We start from the raw sequence: 23,334 nt of genomic DNA on the forward strand, positions 1-23,334 counted from the left end.
GAAGAGAATGTAGGATGGGAGATGGGTTCGATGCCGTTTCCCAATGGGGTTAGACGGGTCCATGTGGAGAGGTAGAAGGTGTGTTGTGGGGATTGGCGACCCGGACATAATATCTGGGTAACTGGTGGGGAAGAATCGCTGTTTATGAAATAGGCTTGGGTAGGTGTGGGTCTGTAGTAGGCGCCATGAGATTTCCTCCTGCCGGGTTAGTGTCTTGGGGGACGGGGGGGGGGGGGGGGGGGGGGGGGGAGGCGGAGGAGGAGTTTTGCGCTGGGTACGGTAGTATTCTGTGACATCATTGTAAGTGAGGAAGGGGGCTGGGGGAAGGTTGGTACTGTAATGTCTGGTGCTAAATTCCTCTCTGTCCTCCTGTAATTCCCGGTGTGTTATTTCTCGGGCGAGCGCGTGTGCGCTCTCATTGCGGGAAGAGAAGCATGGCCAGGTGTCCATATAATGCGGACCAGTGGTAGCAAGGAAGGGTCAAGGGGTGATAGAATTCATAACGTTAAATGGGGGAGGGAGTTTCCTCCGTATGCTCTACATGTCGCTTCTGAGTCGGTGATGATAGCGCATGGGGTCTCATGATCCTTGATAGTGTGATATATGTGTGCTAAGGCCAATGCAATAGCTACTTCTTCCGAGGTGGTGCTGGGGAGCTTACCTCGAAGGGAGGCCATTGTCCTGTTCTGACCGTTTGAATCGCAGACGGCTATGCTCATATATTTGATTGGTGCGGGGTAATCTGCCGCGTCGGTGTAAAAGGTACATGGGTCGTTTCCGTGTAGTCGTTGGAGAGCACGTACTCTGGCCGCTCTCCTTCAGGCACTGAGCTCTGGGCGCATGTTCCGTGGGAGTGGCATGCCCGGTATCCTGGCAGTGATTGCGGGTGGGGCTGGCCCTACTTTGATGGTGTGCTCTGGGATTTCGGAACTCTGAGAGCCGAGTCCCGAAGGACGTCTTGTCTTGTCTTGGTGTAGCTCATGCGGGTGCGTTGTCTGGTTGTGTGGGATTCGATCAGTTCCTCAATAGTATTGTCCTAATCGAGTTGAAGTAATCGTTGGGTCGAGGTGCCCAAGGGCCGTTTTAATCGTCGTGCGGACTATGATGTTGAGTCTATTTAGCTCCGTGTGGTTTAGTTTGTGGTATGGGGCGTGATGAATGAACTCTGCGGCCGTAACGCGTCGTTCGTCCAAAGCGGATTCCGAGCAGCCGTCGGAGAGCCGTGCTTGAACCGGGGGTCCGGCGCGGCTGCAGGTCTGGGAGCGAGGAATGGGGAAGGCGAAGGTTATTTGCTGTGGTTGCCTCCTTCGACGTCTGTGGCGAGTTCCGTCGTCGTGGGCGTGGGGAGTCCATACAAATCACCTCCTCTTGGCCTCCAATACGGAATGTGAAGTGTTTTGATTGGCGTTTTAGCACGCGGAAAGGACCGTCGTAATGGGCCTAAAGCGGACGCTTGATGGGACCGCGCCTGACAAGGACGCGCGTGCAGTGCGTCAGGTTCTCAATGACATCCCTACCTAAAAATCCGGTATAACTTTTTGCTATCCGGATTATGGAACCGGAAATCTATCTGGATTCTATCTGGACTCTATCTGGAATTTAGATTTTCAGAAATTATTCCTTTGTCTGCAATCTGGATTTCGGGTTTCCAGTAACAAATTTCCGGTTCCATATTCCGGATAGTGAAAAGTTATACCGGATTTTTCGGCAGGGATGAGGGCGGCGGCTGTTTGATGGCTGATGGCCGTTGGTCGAAGGCTGTCTGTCACTGCACGCAGTCGGTTGATGTAGTTTGTTCGATCTTGCAGTCGGTCTTGCTCATGCTCCGTACACTAGATCCACGCTAGTGCACTCGAGGTAGGACGTATACACCGAGCGTATGCCGAGAACAACTAGGGGTAGGGTCTCTGTCCAGTGGAAGCTGTCACCGTGGGCCGTGGGGGCGGACTTCAAGTGGCGATCGAGTCGCTCGGCAAGACCGTTGGCTGAAGGGTGGTAGGCTGTGGTGTGTGCGTCGTGCCGAGGACTTGCGTCAGCTGCCTGAACAGATTTGATTCCAACTGACCACCTCGGTCAGTTGTGACTCTGGACAGCACTCCGAAGTGGGAAATTCATGAAAACAGCGAGCAACGGTTGGCACTGTAGCATTTGTGATTGTGACGGTTTCTGACCAGCTCGTGAATCGATCTACCATGGTAAGCAGTTACGTGTAACCTTCGGATGGTCGAATAGGTCCTACGATATTTAGGTGCACATGCTCGAATTTGTTGCCCGGCAGTGGGAACTTTACTAGGGTCATGACTGTAGGCCGGTGAACATTGGAGCGCTGGTATTGAAGGCAAGCCATCGCCCACCACCGGACAACCCGGATGACGGAGCGCCAAACACATTTTGTGGTCAGCAGGCGCTGAGTTGCCTCAATTCCCGGATAGGAAAGCCTGTGAAGCGTTTCGATCACCATGCGTCGATAAGGTTCGGGTATGTAGGGTTGAGGCGTTCCGGTGGAGGTGTCGCACTGAAGCTCCGTGTCGCACATCTGTAGTGCGGCCATCCGGAACTCGAGTCCACCTGGCCTGTCACGCAGGCTCTGCAGCTCGCTGTCCGTCTGCTGAGCACTCGCTATTTGCTTCAAGTCCACCACTGCGGAGATTCTAGTTCGCAAATATTTGCCCTGGAGAGCGCGTAAGCAACGACGTTGTTCCGACTTTGGATCTGGCGAATGTCGGATGAAAACTCCGCAACGCAGGACATCTGACGCTGCTCCCGTTGGGAATGAGTTCCATTGTCCGTCCGCAAGTTGCGGAAGACGTGCATAAGCGGTTTAGGGCAGGTCATTATGGCGAGTCGCCGCCTTACATACGAATGGCGGAAATTCCTTACTGCCAAGTGCACTGCCACTAGTTCACGACCGAAGGCACTGTAACGTTGCTCGGTTGGTGAGAGCTTGCGTGAGAAGAACAACAACGGCTGAGTGTACGCGTCGACCACCTGCTAAAGCATCGCACCCACCGCGATGGCGGTGGTTTCAGTCACCAGACTAAGCGATGCGTTTTTAATCCGGTGTGCCACCATTGATTGTGCACTCCAAGAGGAGCTCTTTGGCACGCTGAAATGCCTGGCGGGCATGATCGTCTCACTAAAGTTGTGTCGATGGGCTGTGGTTCTCTTTCAACAAGTCGGTGAGTGGTTGAAGTTTCTCAGCGCAGTTAGGTAAAAAGCGGCGGTAGAAATATTTTAGGTATACTGTTAACCCGTTAGGGTTGTTACAGGGGTGCACAAGGCACGAGAATACATATGACCAAATACAAAAAGAAACAAGGACACTGTATCAACAACAATTCAAACATACAAAAATAGCGCTTGACATTGAATTTATAAATCGTCAAACAGCGACGAAGCAAAGACATCACACAATAACATCACAATTTTCTCATGATTATACGTGAATAGGAAATACTAAGGATTCGATAGATATCTTTGAAAAAGGTTCAGAATGCTTTTTTCAAACAAGGTTAGTGTATTTGCTGTTGTTAATTCTTGTGGTAGGCTGTTCCACTCAGTTATCGTTCTTGGAAAAAAGGAGTATTTATATGCATCAATATTTGCCGTATCTATTTGGTAGTGGTTTAAGTGGTTGCCTCTGATAGGCCTGATCTGCCGAGCAACTATGTAAGGGTCCGTATTAAAATTAAATTGGCCATTTTGTAGCATATAAAAGAATTTAAGGCGTGCTATTTTTCTACGGTCACAGAGCGTTGGAAGGTTGAGATAGTTAAGCATTTCCTGTACTGATTCTGTTCTCTGATATCTCGACTATATAAAACTGGCTGCCATCCTTTGTATTTTTTCTAGTTTATTTATCTGATAGGCTCTAAAAGGATCCCAAATTATAGAAGCGTACTCTAGAGTAGGCCGTATTAGTGCTTTATATGCAGTTAGTCTTGTCTCAGGGGGAGCGAGCTTGAGATTGCGCTTGAGATACCAGAGTTTTTTCCTAGCAGCTGAGCACACATTGTCAACGTGAGTTTTCCAGCTTAAGTTTGATGATATGGTAAGGCCAAGATATTTAAACTCGTTCACCTGTACTAAAGGTTCGTTTCCAAGCTTGTATACGAATGGTAGAATATTTTGTTTTTTGTTAGTTATAGTACAATGTATAGTTTTAGTTAAGTTAATTCTCATTTTTGACTCCTTACACCATTTTTCTACTGTCTGCAGTGCCGAATTAAGCCGGACCTGATCATCGTGGCAAGAGATAACTGAATACAACAAGCAGTCATCTGCAAAAAGGCGCACCGCAAAAGAGGGTCCTATATTTTCCACTATATCGTTTATATAGCACAAGAATAAAACAGGTCCCAAAACGGATCCCTGCGGAACGCCCGAGGGAACGCAGACATAACAAGAGTTTGTTTTACTTATTTCTACAAATTGTTTTCTATTTGTAAGGTAGGCCTTGATCCACAGGATAACTTTATGGTTTATTCCCAGTTTCAGTAATTTATTTATAAGTTCAGGATGGGGTACTCGGTCGAAAGCTTTCGATAGGTCTAGGCATAAGGCATCGATCTGCCCTCTGTTGTTCATAGACGTGGCGAAGTCATGCAATGTTTCTGTAAGCTGGGTCACAGTGGAGAGGGATTTTCGAAATCCATGCTGGTTCGAAAGAAAGATATTCGAATGTTCTAAGAAGTGAAAGCCGTTTACAACTCCCTGTAACGCCGAATTAGAGCGCAGCTCTTGAGGAGGAGGAGGGAAGGGTGCTGGGGGGGGGGGTCAAGCGACCTTAGGTGGGGGTCACGTGACCTAGGGGGTCACGTGACGATCCTGATGCCGATGACGTCATCAGTAACGATGACGATGCGGATACCGATGACGTCATCAGTGACGTCACTGATGATGTCATCAGTGATGATGACAATGACGATGCCGGTGACGTCATCAGTGATGATGACGATGACGATGCAGATGCCGGTGACCTCATCAGTGACGTCACTGATGACGTCATTAGCGATGATGACGATGACGATGCGGATGGTGATGATGACGATGACGATGCGGATGCCAGTGACGTCATCAGTGACGTCACTGATGACGTCATCAGTGATGATGACAATGACGATGCGGATGCCGGTGACGTCATCAGTGATGATGACTATGACGATGCGGATGCCGGTGACGTCATCAGTGACGTCACTGATGATGTCATCTGTGATGATGACGCTGACGATGCGGATGCCGGTGATGTCATCAGTGACGTCACTGATGACATCATCAGCGATGATGACGATGACGATATGGATGGTGATGATGACGATGACGATGCGGATGCCGGTGACGTCATCAGGGACGATGACGATGGCGATGCGGATGCCAGTGACGTCATCAGTGACGTCACTGATGACGTCATCAGTGATGATGACGATGACGATGCGGATGCCGGTGACGTCATCAGTGACGTCACTGATGACGTAATCAGCGATGATGACGATGACGATGCGGATGGTGATGATGACGATGACGATGCGGATGCCGGTGACGTCATCAGTGATGATGACAATGACGGTGCGGATGCCAGTGACGTCATCAGTGATGATGACGATGACGATGCGGATGCCGGTGACGTCACTGATGACGTCATCATTGATGATGACGCTGACGATGCGGATGCCGGTGAAGTCATCAGTGACGTCACTGATGACGTCATCGGGGGTCACGTGACCCCGGGGGTCACGTGACTTGGGGAGCCACGTGACTTTGGGTGTCACGTGACCTTGGGGGTCACGTGACCCTGGGGGAGGGGTCACGTGACCTTGGGGAGTCACGTGACCTTGGGGTCACGTGACCCTTGGGAGGGGTCACGTGACCTTGGGATGACCTTGGGGTCACGTGACCTTGGGATGACCTTGGGGGTCAAGTGACCTTGGGACGACCTTGGTTACGCCGACGGCGACGGCGACGGCGACGCCGACGGCGACGGCGACGCCGCTCAAGCCGGGAACGGGCCCCTAAGAGCTGCGCTCTAAAACTTAAACAACTCCTTTGAAACAATGTGCTCTAGTAGTTTGCAACATGCACACGTGAGGGAAATGGGACGATAATTGTCAACTGAATGTTTATCTCCAGATTTATAAACTGGAACGACCCTCGCTGATAACCAATCTAATGGTACTTCGCAATTTACTAGACTGGCACTAAAAATAACAAAAAGATATATTGAGACCCACTCGGCGTAGGGCCTTAGGAAGGTATTGGGTATTTCGTCTGGACCGACTGCTTTCTTTGTGTCCATATCTAATAGTTGCGCAAAAATACCCTCTTCTGTAACTTGCAATTCTGGCATATTCGAGTGTGACTCATGACTAAATTCACCAGCATTTTCGGCGAGGTCACAATTGTCTAAGAAAACTGACTGAAGGAAATCATTAAACGAATTCGCCATTTCACCTGGATCAGTGATGACATGATTGTCATGAGCCACGTACTGCACACAATCTCTCGACGGCGCGAGGTGACGCCAAAACCTACGAGGTGATGTTCTTATAAATTCAGGCATGACCTCAGTAAAGTATCGTTCCTTTGCAGATTTTAGTTTATCTTTAAGAATACGAGATATCTCTTGGATTGTAGTTTTATTACGCGGCTTTTTCTTTCGTTGACGTGCTATTCTACGCTTGAGATGAATTATCTCTCTCGTTACCCAGGGGTTTTGCTTTGCAACACGTTTCACTTTTTTTGGAACGAACTTATCAAGACAGTAACGTATTATCTTTTTGAATTGATTCCACAACTGGTTCACGTCTTGTATATCTACGAAAGAAGAAAGGCTTATTTCTAAATGATCCAGAATACTGACGTCATCAGCTCTACTGTAATCATACACTTCAGTTGTCGGGCAGTTTGCATTTAGTGATTGAGCGGTTAATTTGATGGACAGCAACACCAATTTATGATCCGACAATCCATCTTCAACAACCACCTCATAATTTTTCAAAGATTCTGACACAAAAATTAAATCTAGTATAGAACGGGAAGAATCAGTAATTCTAGTAAACTCTTGAACCACCTGTGATAGATTGTTAGAAAAAGCAATGTCAAGCAATAATTCACCGCTTTTAACATCGGTCACACCAGGATCTAGTTGGTCCCATTTAACGCTAGCAAGATTAAAATCACCAGCAATTATTATTTTAGATCTACAGGTGACATTTTCTTGTAAATAATCATAGATATTCTCTAAAAACTGCGGCGATGAATCAGGTGATCTATAAACCCCGCCAATTACAATGGAATGCCCGCCGAACTATACTCGGCACCACAAACTCTCAGTAAATGAACACTCAGGCATCAAAATACACGAAAGGTAGTTCTTGTAAATTAAAGCGACTCCCCCACCACGGGAGCCTCTGTCTTTTCTGAGTATTTTGTATGATGGTGGCACAACCTCGCAATCATTTATGTGGTCATGTAACCAGGTTTCGGTAACTACAGCAATATGCGGGTTGTACAGCAGTAACAAGTGCTCCAGACTTTCCACTTTGTTAAGAAGGCTTCTTGCATTCACGTTAATCAGACGTAGGCAGTTTTCTTTGTTATCAGGGAGTTATCTAGCTTGCTTTTGCGAACCTCGATGGCTGCCAACTTTTTCACGACAATCATCGGCATCGTTCCAGACGAACATTTGGTCGTCTATCTGAATCTTATCATGAATAAGTCGTACGTGAGTTCCACTGGCCCTCTCCGATCTTGCGCTATCCCAAAGGTGTTTACGCCTGTTTAGGGTGACTTGGGAATAATCATTCGATACCGATATCTTTGATCCCTTTAGCTTTTTGCAATTCCTAAACACAAGCACTTTTTCATTGTAATCATACAGTTTTAGGATGACCGGTCGAATTTTTCCATCTGTCCTTTTTCCAAGCCTGTGTATTCGTTCCACTGTCTTCACAGTTACGCCTAGTTGTTGTTGGAAGACAGTATTTATCACACTTTGTTTCAGGTTCTCAACCGTTTCATTTGGCGTTTCAGGAATGCCAAATACTATTAGGTTATTTCTCCTACCTCTATCCTCAAGATCTGCTATCTTTTCGCGTTGTAAGTATACCAATTCTTCTAGACTCTGAAGCGTTCCTTGTAGCTGCAATATCTGCTGATTACTCTTCTGGAGGACGTCAAGGGCTGTCTCAAGGTGGGTGATTTTATCGGCCATTGCGTTTTGTCTTTGCTGGGACGCTATCTGGTTTTCCTTTACTTCCTTAAGTTCACTTTTCAGCTGTTTTTGGTTTTCGAGCACTTGGGAAATCATCGTTTCTAGTCTCGTCTCTGGGCCCGGGTTTCGTTCGACGTCACCAGAAAGAAGTAACAGCAGATTATCCCGACAATTCATGGCACAATCAAAGAACACTTGTGGGCACGGCAGAACAATAATAAATCGGTTGTCACTTCTAAAGTTAACGCAATTTCCATCACTAACCTGTTGGATTACAAACAGGAGCGGCATGTTAGATGACTTGTCGGTTCCGAAGTTGCCGTGCCCAGTGACGATTGCCGCCGCGGGATCCGCTCTTGTACTGCTCCGGCACTGTTCCATGGTTGCTGCGCGATGATTGTGCAGCAGGCCTGCGATGCTGTGGTTGACGGGCGGGACGAAGGTTTCTTGCTGGACGAATCCGGATCCCAAGGCGAGAGTAGCCGACGACGGGCCGTGAGGCGGACACGCGGTGCATATTAGCAGCATCTGTTGGATTACAAACAGGAGCGGCATGTTAGATGACTTGTCGGTTCCGAAGTTGCCGTGCCCAGAAATGAAGCATTCCCAAAATCTCACGTAGTTGTTTTTGTTGACGGGCTGGGGGAATTCGCGGATAGCCAAAACTTAGATTTCATGTGGCGAATACCGATGCGTTGACGTTGTGTCCGAGAAACTCCAGTACATCCTTGCCGAACAAACACTTGCTGAAATTAACGACGATGCCGTAGTTCGTCAGGTGAGTTAAGAATGCACTCAGGTGTTTTGTGTGATTTTCGGCGAAGCCGCTTGGCAACGAGGATGTCGTCGACGTAGGCTTAGCAAAACGGCCAACCCCGCAGCACCTGGTCGACGAAACGCTGAAACGTCTATGCGGCATAGTTTTAGTCCGAATGGCATCCTGACGAGTTCGATGAGACCGGATGGTGTTGTGACCACGGTGTTCTCGATGTCAGCCGGTTCAACTGTGACTTGGTAGTACGCCCGGACCAGATCAAGTTTAGAGAAGATCGTGGGGCCGTCGAGCGTTGCTGTTAAATCATGAATGTGAGGCACTGGATAGCGATCGGCTGTCGTGATCCGGCTGAAATCCCGCTAGTCCCCACGTGTTCGCCAGTCTCCAGGTGTTACTCGACTAGGTCGAATACGCAGTCGTCAAAATGTGGAAGTCATTATATATGTACATAGCTTTTAACGTTCCTGTCATTGCACGTTTCGTTGTAGCTCGTCGTCGCCCTCGTCTTTTATGAGCTCTCGTGTTCAGCACGATTCTAACACGTGTGCAACGGCGATGACCATGAACTCTTGGACGGGCGGATAATTCCGAAGTCAAGCAGATGCTCGAACTGTTGACAAGCGACACGCAGTTCGTCGGGGAGGGGGGGGGGGGGGGGGGGGGGGGGGGGAGCCGCCGTGGTTTTCCGAGCACGGGAGGTCTTGATGTTTCGATATGGTGCTTGACGTGGTGTCGAACGGGAACCTTGGTGTTGCAAGGACGGGTGAGGTCGGAAAACTCTTCGCGGATGTTAGAAAAATGGCAGGTACCGTTCTCTGCAATCGGGGCAAGACAGAGCGATAACGTTCTGGACGCTAGTCTCGAAGCGGAGAGAAACGTTGTAGCGTCTAGCAGGCACTTGTGGCGAACGTCAACCAATTAATCCGAAGTTCTGGAGGCGCTGATTCTCGTGTTGAGTTCCGGCGACCAATAAAATTCAAGGAAAGGTACGTCGGAGTACAAAGCGGAGTACAAGGTCAAAGTTCAGAGATCGTTCTCAAAAAACAGGGATGGATGTGCCGTTCGCTGCTTGTAAGAGTGCACACGGTGTTTGAAGACGCTCGCTGGGGAATGCAGGAAGGATGCTGGCCCCTGTCCCGGTGTCGACCAGTAGCTGGAGGCCAGATGACTTGACTCTGACAAAGAAAAGCTGGCACCCCGTTTGTCCTGCACTGCACGTCTACTTCGGTGCTGGGGCAACCCGTTTCCCGCTCCCATTGTGCAAGGTGGTCTGCGACTTTTTGCTTGGTCCCCGAATGTGTAATGATAACAGCAGATGTTGGTGAAAGATGACGCAGAGCGAGACCGGCTGCGGTAGCCCGAACGGCGTTGCGGAGATCTACCACGTTCGGTTTTGAGCGCAGCAACGGCCTTTGTCAGGTTCCGGATTTCTGATTGGAGCGTGCAGAATTCGGCGCTGGACGAGGAAGCAGAAGTTGCACTCACAGTCGCCTGTTGTGCCTGGGGAAGAGCCTGGATGCTTGAGAGTGTACGCGACACCACCTGAAGCACCTTGTCCGCGAGAGCCGCGAGGTCGTGGAGCGGAATGCCGTCCGCTGCCGCCAAAACCATGTATACGTTGGCGGGAAGGCGCTGCGGGAACAGCTGGTGCAGGATGAAGTCGTCCACTTTTGTCGCCTTTCCTCCGAGCCGCTGAGTCATGCTGCGAAGCATCTGGGAGGTTTTCCTGTCTCCAAGATCTTCGGCGCCAGAATGAAACGTCTCCAACAATGCCTGACGGCCGAAGTGCGTCGTACGAGTTCGAGCTTCAGTTTGCCCCAGGGTGGTCATCGGGAGGAGTCAGGATGATGTCCCGGACCTCAACTTCCTCAGTTGGTGACAGTGCAGCAATGACGTCATGAAACCTCGTCATTTGTGCCGTAATCCTCCGGGTGCTGAACTGGGCCTCCACTTAGGCAAATTATAGCGCAGGGTCAGCAGGCCAGAACGGTGGGACTTTCAGAGCGTTGTCATGCCGCGGAGGATGGTTGCTATACCTCTCCCTGCTGCGCCGATGTTTGGGCGTGGTCGTCGCCGTTAGCCACGGCTCTCGCCGAGAAAAGGTTGCTTCCAAAATACCAAGGCGCCAATTGTGGTCGCGAAGGAACTTCAATCTAGGTATATAGTAGAATAAAACGAGATAACTGTTTAACGAGGACTACACAAGTATAATAACGTTAACGAGGCGGACCGAAAGACGAGTTCCCGTAACGAGCATCAGACGAACACTCCCTTTCGGCAAGTTGTCTTTAGTTAGGCGAGGGAGAATCCATTAAGAGGTCTGGCTCTTGAGTCGACGGTCACCTGACGCTCGGGCACCGAGTTTTCCCACTCCGGAATGCGCGATGCCGGGTTTCACCCTTGCGGCCGCCGTCCGCTTCCGCGGTCTACGTCGCAGGACCCTACGCGTCTGAAGCTTGTCTACTCGGGCCGCCACATGAGAATACTGAGCCCTGGTTGGAAGGTCTGGTGGTAGACGCAGACCTAGCTGCCTTTGTATCCACTCATTGTTTCAACGCGTTTGAACAAAACCACCTAGGAGACAAGGCCTGCACCTACGCCACCCTCACCCCTATTACTCACACACACACACACACACACACACACAAACGTTTCCGTAATGTCATCACACTGGATCTACACAGCGTCGCCTAACGTGCGTTAGCATCGCCACCAGCCGTCGTGCAGCGTCTCAAAAAGCGCGACACTAGCACATGGCGACGCTAAGGCAGACACGTCTGCCTTTTTGCGGCGCCAGTCAAAGAGCTACAGCGTGCTTACTGCTTAGGGCGGTTCGGGTATTCAGTAGAAGGTCGTCACCCGCAGGCCTTGATTTCTAGCTGGTATCGGTTCGAACGACGAACACCGGTGTCCGGCGTTCTATTTCGAACAGTGAGTAGAGAAAAAGGCAGTTAACCTTGCGTTCAGCCACTAATAATTCTAACCAGATCTTGGTGTTCTCACATCCTCGCGCGCTCTCATGTTCTCCTCTCCCTTAGTTTTTGTTCATTTTTTTCCCCGTAGGGTCACCGGCGAGACAAAAACGTCTGGGCATCACTTTCGAACGTCCACTCTCCAGCACTCGCTGGGTGTCTTGTACCGTTCTCTGGCCTCGCGCACACAAACGAGGCTTACCTGAAGCCGAAACGTACTCGAAGATGGAGAGAAATGGTATGTATACCGCCTTTAATTCACTGAAATTTTTCTTGTCGATGGCTGACCTGGTACAACCATAGACTGTAGATTAAACGATTGCTGTCCTTTATATGTCGTAGGTTCGATTCCGGCTTGACTGCGTAATATCTTCCTCTTTTTACGAAGTTAGCGCGTGCGGCATCCATCGGCTGGTAGCAATAATGTGATTGGTTACGTCACGGAACGATTTTGTAAAGGACGCCCATGAATTTTTCTCAGGGGGTTCCAACTAACTGCTATCGCTATAGACCATTTTACTAAAAAGGGGCGAGAGAGAAAAGGGGAAAGAACTACCGGCCATTTCCCCCTTGCTGGTGCGTTACAAAGAGTGAAAATTCCGGAAAGAGAGGCTTCGCCGGTGTTGGATGTATGCATCGACCGAACTTCGTTCGCGCTATCTATTTATATATTTATTTATTTATTTACCCTCAAGGTCCGAAGACATTACAGGGGGGAGTGGGAAATACAAAAAAATAACAACAGAAAAAATAAGCACAGTCATACATAAAAAAAAAAAAGTTAGAGCATCTTTAAGAATGCATAGGTCATCAATGGTGGCAATGTCATGAGGAAGGAGGTTCCATTCTACAGAAGTGCGCGGAATGAATGAATAAAAAATGCATTAGTGTTGCATGGAAAGACGCCGACTTTGTTCTTATGATCTAAACGACGGGAAATATAATATGGAGGGGTTAGTAGATTGTGACGCATGGTCGGAAATATGATAAATTTTGTGAAAAAGGGACAGATGAGCTACATAAAGCAAGAGTGGATAATGATAACGATAGTTTCATGGAGGTTACACTAGAACTACGGTGGTAGTTGGAAAGTATGAAACGTGCGGATTTGTTCTGGACGGCCTCCAATGATTGAACGAGGTACTCCATGTCGGGGTCCCAAACGGAGGCTGCTTATTCCAGCTTCGATCTAACAAGTGATTTATAAAGGAGTTTGAGAGATGATGGCACATAACTAAAATTCCTTCTTAAAAAGCCTAGCATGCGGTTAGCATTGTTAAAAACATGTTCAATATGAATATTCCATGAAAGGTCAGATGTTATGTGGATGCCAAGGTATTTATAACAATGCACAGGCTCCAGTGGAGCGCTATTAAGGTAGTAAGTAGGTCAAACGGCATTACGACGGGACACACGCATTGACTTGCGCTTGGTGATGTTTAGTTCCATTAGCCATGTGCGGCACCGGTTAGATATTGAAATTAGATCTGACTGCAATAAGGTTGTGTCACTGTCGGTAGAAATTTCCCGGTAAATAACGCAATCATCTGGAAATAAACACACAGAGGATGAAATGATTGCTGGCAGATCGTTGATGTGAATAAGAAGGAGAAAGGGCCCTAAAACCGACCTTTGGGGAAAACCAGAGTTAACAGGTGTTAAATGGGAATTAGAGCCATTAACAGTTACGAATTGTGAGCGATGAGAAAGAAAATGTTAAATCCACTGAAAAACGCTTAAGTCAATATTAAGTTTACTCAGCTTAAAAAGCAATAATTGGTGACTGATCTTATCGAAAGCTTTCGAGAAATCGAGGAGTACGCAGTCCGCCTGGGACCCGCGGTCAAGAATGGAATGCAGATGATGAGTCAAAGATAAAAGTTGCGTTTCACAGGAAAATGTTTTACGAAAGCCATGTTGGTACAGACTGAAAAATGCATTAGAATCAGGAAAGTTAGCAAGGTGGGAGTAGATGACGTATTCGAAAATTTTGCAAGGAACGCTTGTTAAAGATACTGGACGAAAGTTGTTGGGTGAATGCTTACTCCCGCCCTTGTGTAGAGGAACCACCCTTCCCACTTTCCAATCACCAGGCAGATATGATTCCCCTAAGGATTGCAGAGAAATTTTAGCCAAAATGATAGATGAATAATCCTTAGTGCTCTTAAAAAATTTAGAATTAATTTCATTAACACCAGTGGATGAGGACAGTTTAAGGGAATCAATGAGTTTAATTATACCTATAGGATCAATTGATATTGGAAACATTGGGAAAAAGTTCGGTGATTGAAATTTCGGGTTGGGACAGTCTCCAACGGCGGAAAAATCCCTTGAAAATATGTCGTTCAGTAAACTCGCACAATCATCTCTTGGCACCAACTCTCCATCCCCATGCGTTAGCGATAAAAAATAACGTTCTTTTTGATTTACGACATTCCAAAACGGTTTAGGGTTGTTTATTAACATTTACGGTAACGTTGTAGTGAAAAAGGTAAACTTAGCATCTCTAACCGCATTGTTATAACTCTATTCGGCTAGTTTATAGGATGTCCAACGATTTTCGCTTGTTGAGCCTTTTGCCGCACGGAACAAACGCTTATTTTTATTGGCAAGTTTATTTAGAGTAACGTTATACCATGGTGACTGTACGACATATTTTATGAAATACCATGGAATGTACGTATTTGTACGTCTGTGTACGATTTCTTTAAATACATTCCAGCTGTATTGGACCGTGCGCTGGTCGAAAGTCAGCAAAAAGAAACCCATAAATACACAACGTTCATTGTTAATAGCTGCAAAATTGGCCTTACTGTAATCCCTAATTAGCTTTACGTTTTTAACAGGTTTTGCGTTTTTTGAATTTTGAAATAAAAGTGCATTACTGAATGGTCTCTAAAGTCGGACAAATAAGAAATCGGCAAGACAAGGTCGGGGCAAGTGGTAAGGACCAAGTCCAGTATACTTGAACTGCTCGCAGTAACTCTGGTAGGTTGGTTAACTAGTTGACGAAGGTTAAAGTCTGAATACATGTTTACAAACTCGCTGCACTGAGATGACGAAAGGCTTGGAACAGGGTAATGGTCTAACCACACGATATCAGGGAAATTGAAATCGCCGAAAAGAAAAATTAGGGAGTCAGGAAAACGCGTTGTTACAAGATGGATAGCATCATGTAACTTGTTTACAAAGCTGGAGCTACACTGAGGAGGACGCTAGCAAATACCAAGAATGCATCTTTTAAAATTCATCACTACACACATCTTCTCTGTTTTCAACTCAGAAACTTAATTCGAGCCACGGGCTTCAATAGCGACAGTTCCCCGGTCATCGGCACACCATTGCTTGGTTATAAGTAGGGTGTGTACTTTCCGGTGTTTATTTGTGAGAAAAATCGGCGGATGTTTTTCGGTGTTTATTTATTTTCAAAACACCGGTGTATTTCGGTGGAACGTCTCACGACGAGGCTAAAATCAGTGATTATCGGTGGAAAAAAAAGCGATTGATCACAGACAGAGAGTTCCAATTTTATTCACATAGTGCATACACTTCTTCTCTAGAAAGCAACTATTTCTCACAATTTGTTATTATAGTAGATGCAAGCATACTTTCATGCTTGCATCTACACGCAAGGAACGGTTGCGGTTCGCAACCGTTTTTTGCGTTGCGGTTCGCAACCCGCAATTATGAAAACGCACCCTCCTGTACGACGCGGACGTTGGCAGTGTCTTCCAGGAACCACAGCAACCTCTGAATACATGGCTTGCACCAACATCACTTGGCCAGACACAATGAAGAAAAGGCACGTGAGAGCCTACCCTCCACTGCGTTAATTTTTCCACAAAAGGGGGCCATGGGAGACACAATAGGGGAAAGGCGTATGAGAGCTTAGCTTCTACTGCGTTCACTAGACGCTTTTGACCCCCAGAAAGGAGGGCGCACTGACGCCACCTGCAAGCCATGCATAAACACTGGAAGAATCAACGAGGTAGAGGGGCTTAGAGCGATAAACCGGGGTTCCGGTCTGCACTCGAAAGTGACCCCCATAAGGCGGCTGCCATTGTACGCAAATATGACCACTCGTGACATGACCAAACCAAATACGTGACGTCACAGGAAAGATGGCAGCGCCCAAGCAGCGGCTGGTCCCAGCTGGGACGGAGCTTGTCGGATGCTTTGTTTCTTGTCGTTCGTGTCGGCGAGTTGATTTCAGACGCGGAAGCCGTCATATGAGGCCGGTCGAAAGCGACTTCAGAGTTCAGCGTGGTGTCTGACGTAGGTATAACGTGAACAGAAGGAGGAACGGTGTGCATTTCGCTGGTGACCAACGGGGATATTGCCACGAAAGAGACAATCGGCCCTACGTTGCTCGGACCTCGGATTGATTCGGATACTGCAAGTAAATTTCAAGGCAACGTTTCTGTGCTCTCGTTGACCATCGGAATCTTCCAGGTCTGCAGTGAAGCGTGTGCAATGTATCTGGATACACAGTTTAGCAACGGAAATTGCGTGAGTCGATCGTGCTTGGCAGTTTCAATCGTGGTACCGCTTCGTTCAAATGACCGAAGGCTCACTTTCGTTGTGCGGCGCACCGGAGAGCTGCATTCAATTTGGTAGTTCCTCTGCCGTGCTTCAGGTGATGCTGTGCTGGTTCCTAAATTGTTCTGGCGTAGACGTGCACTTTCGCGGAGCACAGGTGTTGCAGTTGGTATTGATTCCCCTGGTCTGTCGCACGTTTCGTCGACAGAAGTTTCATCAACACTCGGTACGCGAATTGCAAGCTGTAGGGACATTTTATCGCGCGTGTTACCTACCCAGTTCACCCGTTCACGCCGCTTTGCGACGACAGTCTGGAGCGGCTCATTACCAGAAAAGTGGTCCCACATCTATTCAGTTCGTTCACGGCAGTCGCCAAACCCCGAAGGAGAGGATTTGTTCGGACAGAATGCCTTTAAAACAATGCAGCTTTTTTAGCGGTAAGGATAGACTCTCTTCTGTCAGGTTTTGTATATTGTCACGGATGCTTGCTCCAGTACTATCTTCTATTAATATTTACTGTTCTGGAAAGTTCCAGGCCATGCACAGCTGTCATCGTATGTTTTGGTAAAGGTGCTGGGTACTTTGCCCGTAGCCCTTCACTCTGTGTGCACCCTGGCAGCTCCTCAGCCGAGTTGCCCGATAACGGGACATGGGTGGCGGACTATCCCTTGTCTTAAACCTCCGGCCAGCCGTGAACCAAGTCCTATCCCTAGCTTTTCAGAAAAACCAAAATACGAGCGATTACCACAAGGACGAACCTTGGACATACACCACGAAGAACCTGAAATCTGAGCCAGTCGCTGCTACCAGCAAGAACCACCGGAATTCAGTCTTTTGCCAGAAAAACCGAACCTGACGAAGCCAACAATGACAAATCTGTAGCAGCAAACCACGTCCGCTCCCACCATCGTTTGCATGCCCGTCGCATCTCGCACTCCGATGCCCTTTCACGAAAGATGTATGAAGACGTCGAAGGCTGGATTGAAATATATGACCGTGTCGCCTGCCATAGTGGGTAGACGGACAACCAGCTACTGCAGGACCTGTACTTCTCGTGGAAGAAACTACCAGGCACTGGTTTGAGAACTACGAATCCTCTTTAACGTCGTGGGAAGTTTGCAATATCGAGCTGAAGTACATGTTCATCAGCCAACATTGATGAGAGAGAGCCGAATTCCTGATTCTCTCCAGGGCACGGTCCCAACGAGAGCGTCATCGCCTTCGAGGAGGATGCCTGATCGAACACCCATGCCAACCCTGATGCTACAGAAGACAAGAAGCTAAGAATCTCATGTCCCTCATGTGGGGCACAACACCTTCGGCAGCCTTGTTCGCAACCCCACGACAACAGTCGAAGGGTTCATATTACCGAGGTTTCCAACATTTGATGTACACTGCAAACCCGAGCCTGCCAATATCAACAACTCCCCAGAGTCTCGACACTTGAGTCATCCAGCTGCAACTTCGACGCCAGTCTCCCAGGCATCCGCGACATCATCCACAACGTTGTACGGGGGAGATCAGGAAGCTACTTCCTGCCATCAGTTGCCTGGGTTTTATTTTGATTGCCGAGATTGTTTTGGAACAAGTTCGACAGGCATTTCAACTGGAGACTTATTCGAGCGAAGCGGCATCTGACGAACCGGAGGCGGCTTATGCCACAAAGTCACGACGACCGCCACCGGCCACCTGTTACTATCCAATACCAATTTAACGAGACACCCCAACACGAAGCATTCCCGACATGAGGAAGAACCAGCGTAGGTCCGCGCTGAACAAAATACACCGAGGAAAACGGAGGTGCTGCGAATGGTCGACCGAAAACCACTCTGCTACCATTGCATGAGGCCGACCATGTCTACTGGAAGTACCCATACCAATGAATTGGCCTGCAAGGGTTCAAGCTGAACGACCCTCGACCATGTTTCGACGAGCGTCCGCGAAGCATTGAGGATTATCTTCGGTGGCCTTTGTACCTGGTGCCAACATTACCCCGAAGCTTCTGATCCTCTTCACCTCGATGGGAGGTAAGCACGACAAAGCAGGTGAGCGGCAATGCAAGGAAAGTTGATTTGGTGTCGGTTGTCGTCCAAGGACAATACCTAATAATTTGCTGACACTAATTATCTGTGTCCACGCCACGAAGCAAACTATTTCTAACTTTTAATGAGAATGCCGCTGAGTGACTTGACGAAATAGAATGGTTGGTTGCTCTCAAAAGTGGACTGCAAGCATCACGAGACTTCACTTTGCCCCACAAGAGTTGCACAAGTTGTAGTGGTCGTGGGATGCAGAATAAGTCTCCATTACGAAATGGAAGTGAAATGGCTTGGATAGCAAACAAACATTGTTGCCAGCTATCACGTCAACGGTACAGCAAAAGGCACAGCCACATAACCAATACATGCCGAGCTTGCTGCATTGACGCAGAAAGCTACCAGGAAAATATGCGGATTAGAGGCCAGCCCTGCAGCTCCAGTGCATCAGATGTCAGGTGCGGCACATGACGTATGATTACAAGATGGCATCGGTCAGTAGAAGTTGCCACTCGACCAAACTGAACTCAGACGTGCCAGGAGCTTCATCCGACAACAACGAGTACAGGTACAACAACTAAACGCCTGACACGAGACTGTCACAGAAAGAACTTATTATGAAACCATTTGCTAAGAATCCATAATTATGTAATCAATTGGAAATAAACACATTTGATACACTAACCAAAAACATATTTACGCTTGCCTTTACGCCTTCAGAGTCTAGACACCAAGAAGTGTGTTTACTGCACACGCTGGACCTTTTGAGGACCATCACCATCTCTGACCCCTCAGTATTAATTAATGGGACATACCAGACTGGCAGACTTGTTGCACGGGGATGCAGTCGTTTCATTTCTTCTGAACATGTGGTGCATCCGAAAACAAACTGTAGTGATGTGAAAATGTTATTTATTAACGTATTCCCTCCAGTGATGTGAAAATGTTATTTACTGTTTTATTCCCTCCCGGGGCCTTCGTAAGCATTGCGGAGAGGATACTTAAAACTACACACATGTTAATAACATCATAGCACACTGACATTAATGAGCACAAAACCAACCCAGCTACCAAAAATAAATATTACACTCGTAAGAAATAATTATTGCTGTAACTTGTTAATTACAAAGACGAACGCATCTCTGGGCATCTAGTTTAATTAAATGTGTTGATACATTGTTCTATAGCAGGACAATTTCGATACGAATGACAAAATAGACCATTTGCAAAACCCCATCAAGCAACGCAATTGTCACAATTTTTTTTTAGGCGTAGAGCACACGAATGGGCGAAGTTCACGTCGAACGCAGCACAGCACTAGAGTCCAATAGGCGCTGAGCCGAGTTCACAGTGGCGGCGGACATAACATTGTTGACGAACAAATGCCCAAAGTATGAAGGCCTTGGGTAATTAAGGGAAGCTACGGAGCTTCTTGGAAAAAATGAGTTAGAAGTGAATTCTAGTATATTTTTACCCCGTGAACCCGAATACCCAAACCATTTGCTGCGTAAGTATTGTTAAACGCGAGAAAAACGCGAAAGACAGTCGCTGTCCGTGACGTCATCGACGGCGCTTTTGGCTGCCCAAGGCTAGGGAGGCGGGGCTTCAGTCGTATTTTGAAATTGCTCTTGTGGCTCTCCGGCGCGTCGCATTGAAATATAATTTTGATATCTGTTATTCTAAAGGCCAAATGAACGCAATTCAAGCGTTTTTTCTCAAATGTAGAAGTGCCCCATCTTCCCTTTAGAGTAGTAGCTACTGTAATTCGTTCCATCACAATTTGGCAAACGGCAAAGGCTACAGTCTTGGTGAGTCAATATGCACGTTGAAGAGAGTCACATGACAACATATCATCAGAGTGCTCGTCCGCGCAGATTTGTCACATACCTTCACTCCCTCTCTCTGATAGGCTCGAGGGGGCTGTGGCGGTTGCCCTTTTCCGAATTACGGTGATACAAAGTATAGGTAACTTACACTTTTGAAAAAAGTCTATTGAAGAGACCGAAAGGATGTGGCAAAATTTTTCAACAAGACTGCTCTTCGGGCAAGGGGTGAACACAAATACGAATTATCTTGTCCAGGTAATTAGAACAAGTAAATAATTGACCGAAAATACAATGCACTCATAATTAGAAAAAAAGTATTCCTGCAATAAATGCTACGAAATAGAAAAATGTGCAGTTAATCTATGCGTACACCAAAACAGTTGTTCTTATAGCAAGTTGAATAGCTTTAAAGTAGGTGCCCGCAACGATTTATTCATGCCCACACTCAATAAAACGTCTACCTCGCCGCTGAAAATAAGTGTGCACTTCGCACTGACAAAAAAAGGAAGAAAAGCGATCGAATGTAGAATCACCGATTAGCGCAATACGTAAAGATCGCAGGAGCTTCCTCGCTAAAAGTTGGCTGTGATTATGCAGTTTCCTAGGGCTGAAACGAATTCCCCTAGGCCCTACGTCCGACGCATAAATTTAGCGTCGATTCTCAGACGTTCCAACGTTCAACCAAAGCTATGAGAATGCGAAAATCGCATGCTAAAAGCACTCAGAGTTCTATCAATCCTCGAACAACACATTCGGTAATCCGAGCACCGGTACGGCGATACGGCTGATGCTTTCTCACAAGCGTTACTATCCAGATGATCAAGAGCGATCTCGCGCAAAAAGGGTATAAAGTCTCATTCCTTCATGTTTTCACATTATACTTGCGTCAGCCAGCACGAAGAAGCCCGAAGTCGTCGGAAAGCAGCTGCACATCACGGCTACCGCGCACCGAGCAAACTCGCATTTACTAGCTCTGGGCGCTGCCATCTTACCGATGACGTCACTCCTTTTGTTAGGTCACGTGACGAGTGGTCACATTTGTGTAAAACATGGTGGCAACCGGGGGGGTGCCACTTCCGAACTTCCGGTTTATCACTCTAAGCCCCTCAACCTCGTTGGGAAGAATGCAGGATCCACGAGATAACACGTTTGACGAACCTCTACGGGGAAAGGGTTTCGCTAGGTCGGAAACTAGCAACGACCGGTGTTTTTCGGTTTTAACCAGGGCGAAAATATCCAACCACCGGTGTTTTTCAGTTTTAAACGATTTTATATTTTAGTCACCGACGGATGTTTATCGGTGTTTTTCGGTTAAAACCGGAAAATGCACACCTTAGTTATAAGGTGCACGAGTGACGACAGAAAGCGTAGGATACTGACCGAGGACCTATGTAGCTCGCACAGAATTCGGCTAGTGCGGCTGCAATGTCTTCAAGCACCATCGCTTTCCACATGACCCCAATCTCCGGCGGTAGTGGGTTGCGTCCGTAAACCGAAAATGAATTTCCCCAACGCTATCCTCTCGACTGTGCTCGGAACATTTCGTGAATGGAGCAGCACTTAACGCTGTATTGTCGATGAACATGGGGTACACTTGCAAGGCGGGTGCAAGTTTTCTCGTGATAATTGCTGTTGCAGCTTGTAACTTTTTGTAGCAAAATGTTTCTTAATATTGATATTTTGAAGTAATGACACTCACTCGATTTTATCATCTACAACTCACAGTTGAAGGCTCATCTCCGCCGCCGGGTGTGGCTGGATATTGTCAAAAAGTTATTTCTATCGGCTTTCCGGAGTCGCGATCTCCTGAGCGACACCAGAGAGCCGTTAACCTTTGTTGACCGTCACAACGTGACTAGATTCTTTTTATTTTAAGAATTAGTACAAAATGTAGCTGGAAAGGAATCTTCAATTTATGTTTCCGAGAGTTGAAACATGCTCATGCATCAATTTCCCTATCGCCATTTTGTTCGACCGCAGCACCCTCTCCACACATTCGGGAAATTTATCAGGTTGGGCGGGGTAAAACGAGAGAGAGGGCACGCGCCCAATTCCGCTAGCAGACGACAAACCGGGAGGTTGCCGTTCTCCATCTTTGGGCTGTAACGGAGGGCTGTACTGAACATCGAACTGTTGCTCGCGGTTGCGGTTGTTAAGTGGTTCGCGTTCTCAGAATATTTATGACTACTCCCAGATCAACGTATATCGCTATGTTGCTTTATTTTAGTAAATGATGAACTCCAGTATCTTTGTTCCGTTACTTCAAATAGCAGTGGAATCAGTCAGCAGTACTACCCTTAACCTCTGCGCCTATTGCGTCAGAAGTGAACGTTTTTATTTATTATTCCAGACTCGCACTCGCTGCTGCTAAAGGCCTACACCGGTACGAACTTAGAATAGTAAAAAGGCTGCAGCAACCGGATTTACTTTTCGCCGGAGAGACCGGCCACTCTTAAAACAATTTTTCCATTTATTTTTGGTACACAGGTAACAGAGCAATTGGACCCGGTTAGTAAATTTTTGTCAAGCGTAGCGTTAGACGATAACTTGCATACTTAAATCCGCGCATATGCACTTGAAATTTCCAAAATTACGCGATTTTAAACAGAGTTTGAACGCCAGATGGATGTTAGTTACAGCCTACTAGACTAGCAGACGAAGCGCAGAGTGAGAGGAAAAGGGCATTTTTTTCTTTTGCCCCTCTTCCTAGTGGAACAGTTATACATCAATTCTAATTACCAGTCAAATATATAAAAGTAGAAGAATGCAAAGTTGCGCCGTTTTATCTGAGAAAGATGAGAGTCTTTAATAAAATAGTAAAATCAGGGAATTTACCATACAGTTTTCCCCAGCCCACGGTATAGGCTGGACTGCTTGTTGGAGGATCGACACCGTTTTCCGGAAGGCATATTGGCTGAATATTTTCTGAGTAGTTGACTTTATTCTTTAATTTTACAACAGCAATGTCTTTCTGTAA

General features: G+C 47.3%; 1 protein-coding gene across 1 annotated transcript in view; it reads right to left on the reverse strand.

Annotated features, from left to right (window-relative positions):
• Window positions 1-23,334, reverse strand: part of LOC8052914 (chymotrypsinogen B-like) — a 40,994-nt gene that overhangs the window by 15,832 nt on the left and 1,828 nt on the right. The window contains exon 4 of the mRNA XM_040499558.2: window positions 23,193-23,328. Within this exon, the coding sequence (XP_040355492.2) occupies window positions 23,193-23,328 (136 nt within the window). The remainder of the gene's footprint in view (window positions 1-23,192; window positions 23,329-23,334) is intronic.

Source organism: Ixodes scapularis, unplaced genomic scaffold (genome assembly GCF_016920785.2).
Source record: "Ixodes scapularis isolate PalLabHiFi unplaced genomic scaffold, ASM1692078v2 PGA_scaffold1__304_contigs__length_218370807, whole genome shotgun sequence".
Classification (NCBI taxonomy): domain Eukaryota; kingdom Metazoa; phylum Arthropoda; class Arachnida; order Ixodida; family Ixodidae; genus Ixodes; species Ixodes scapularis.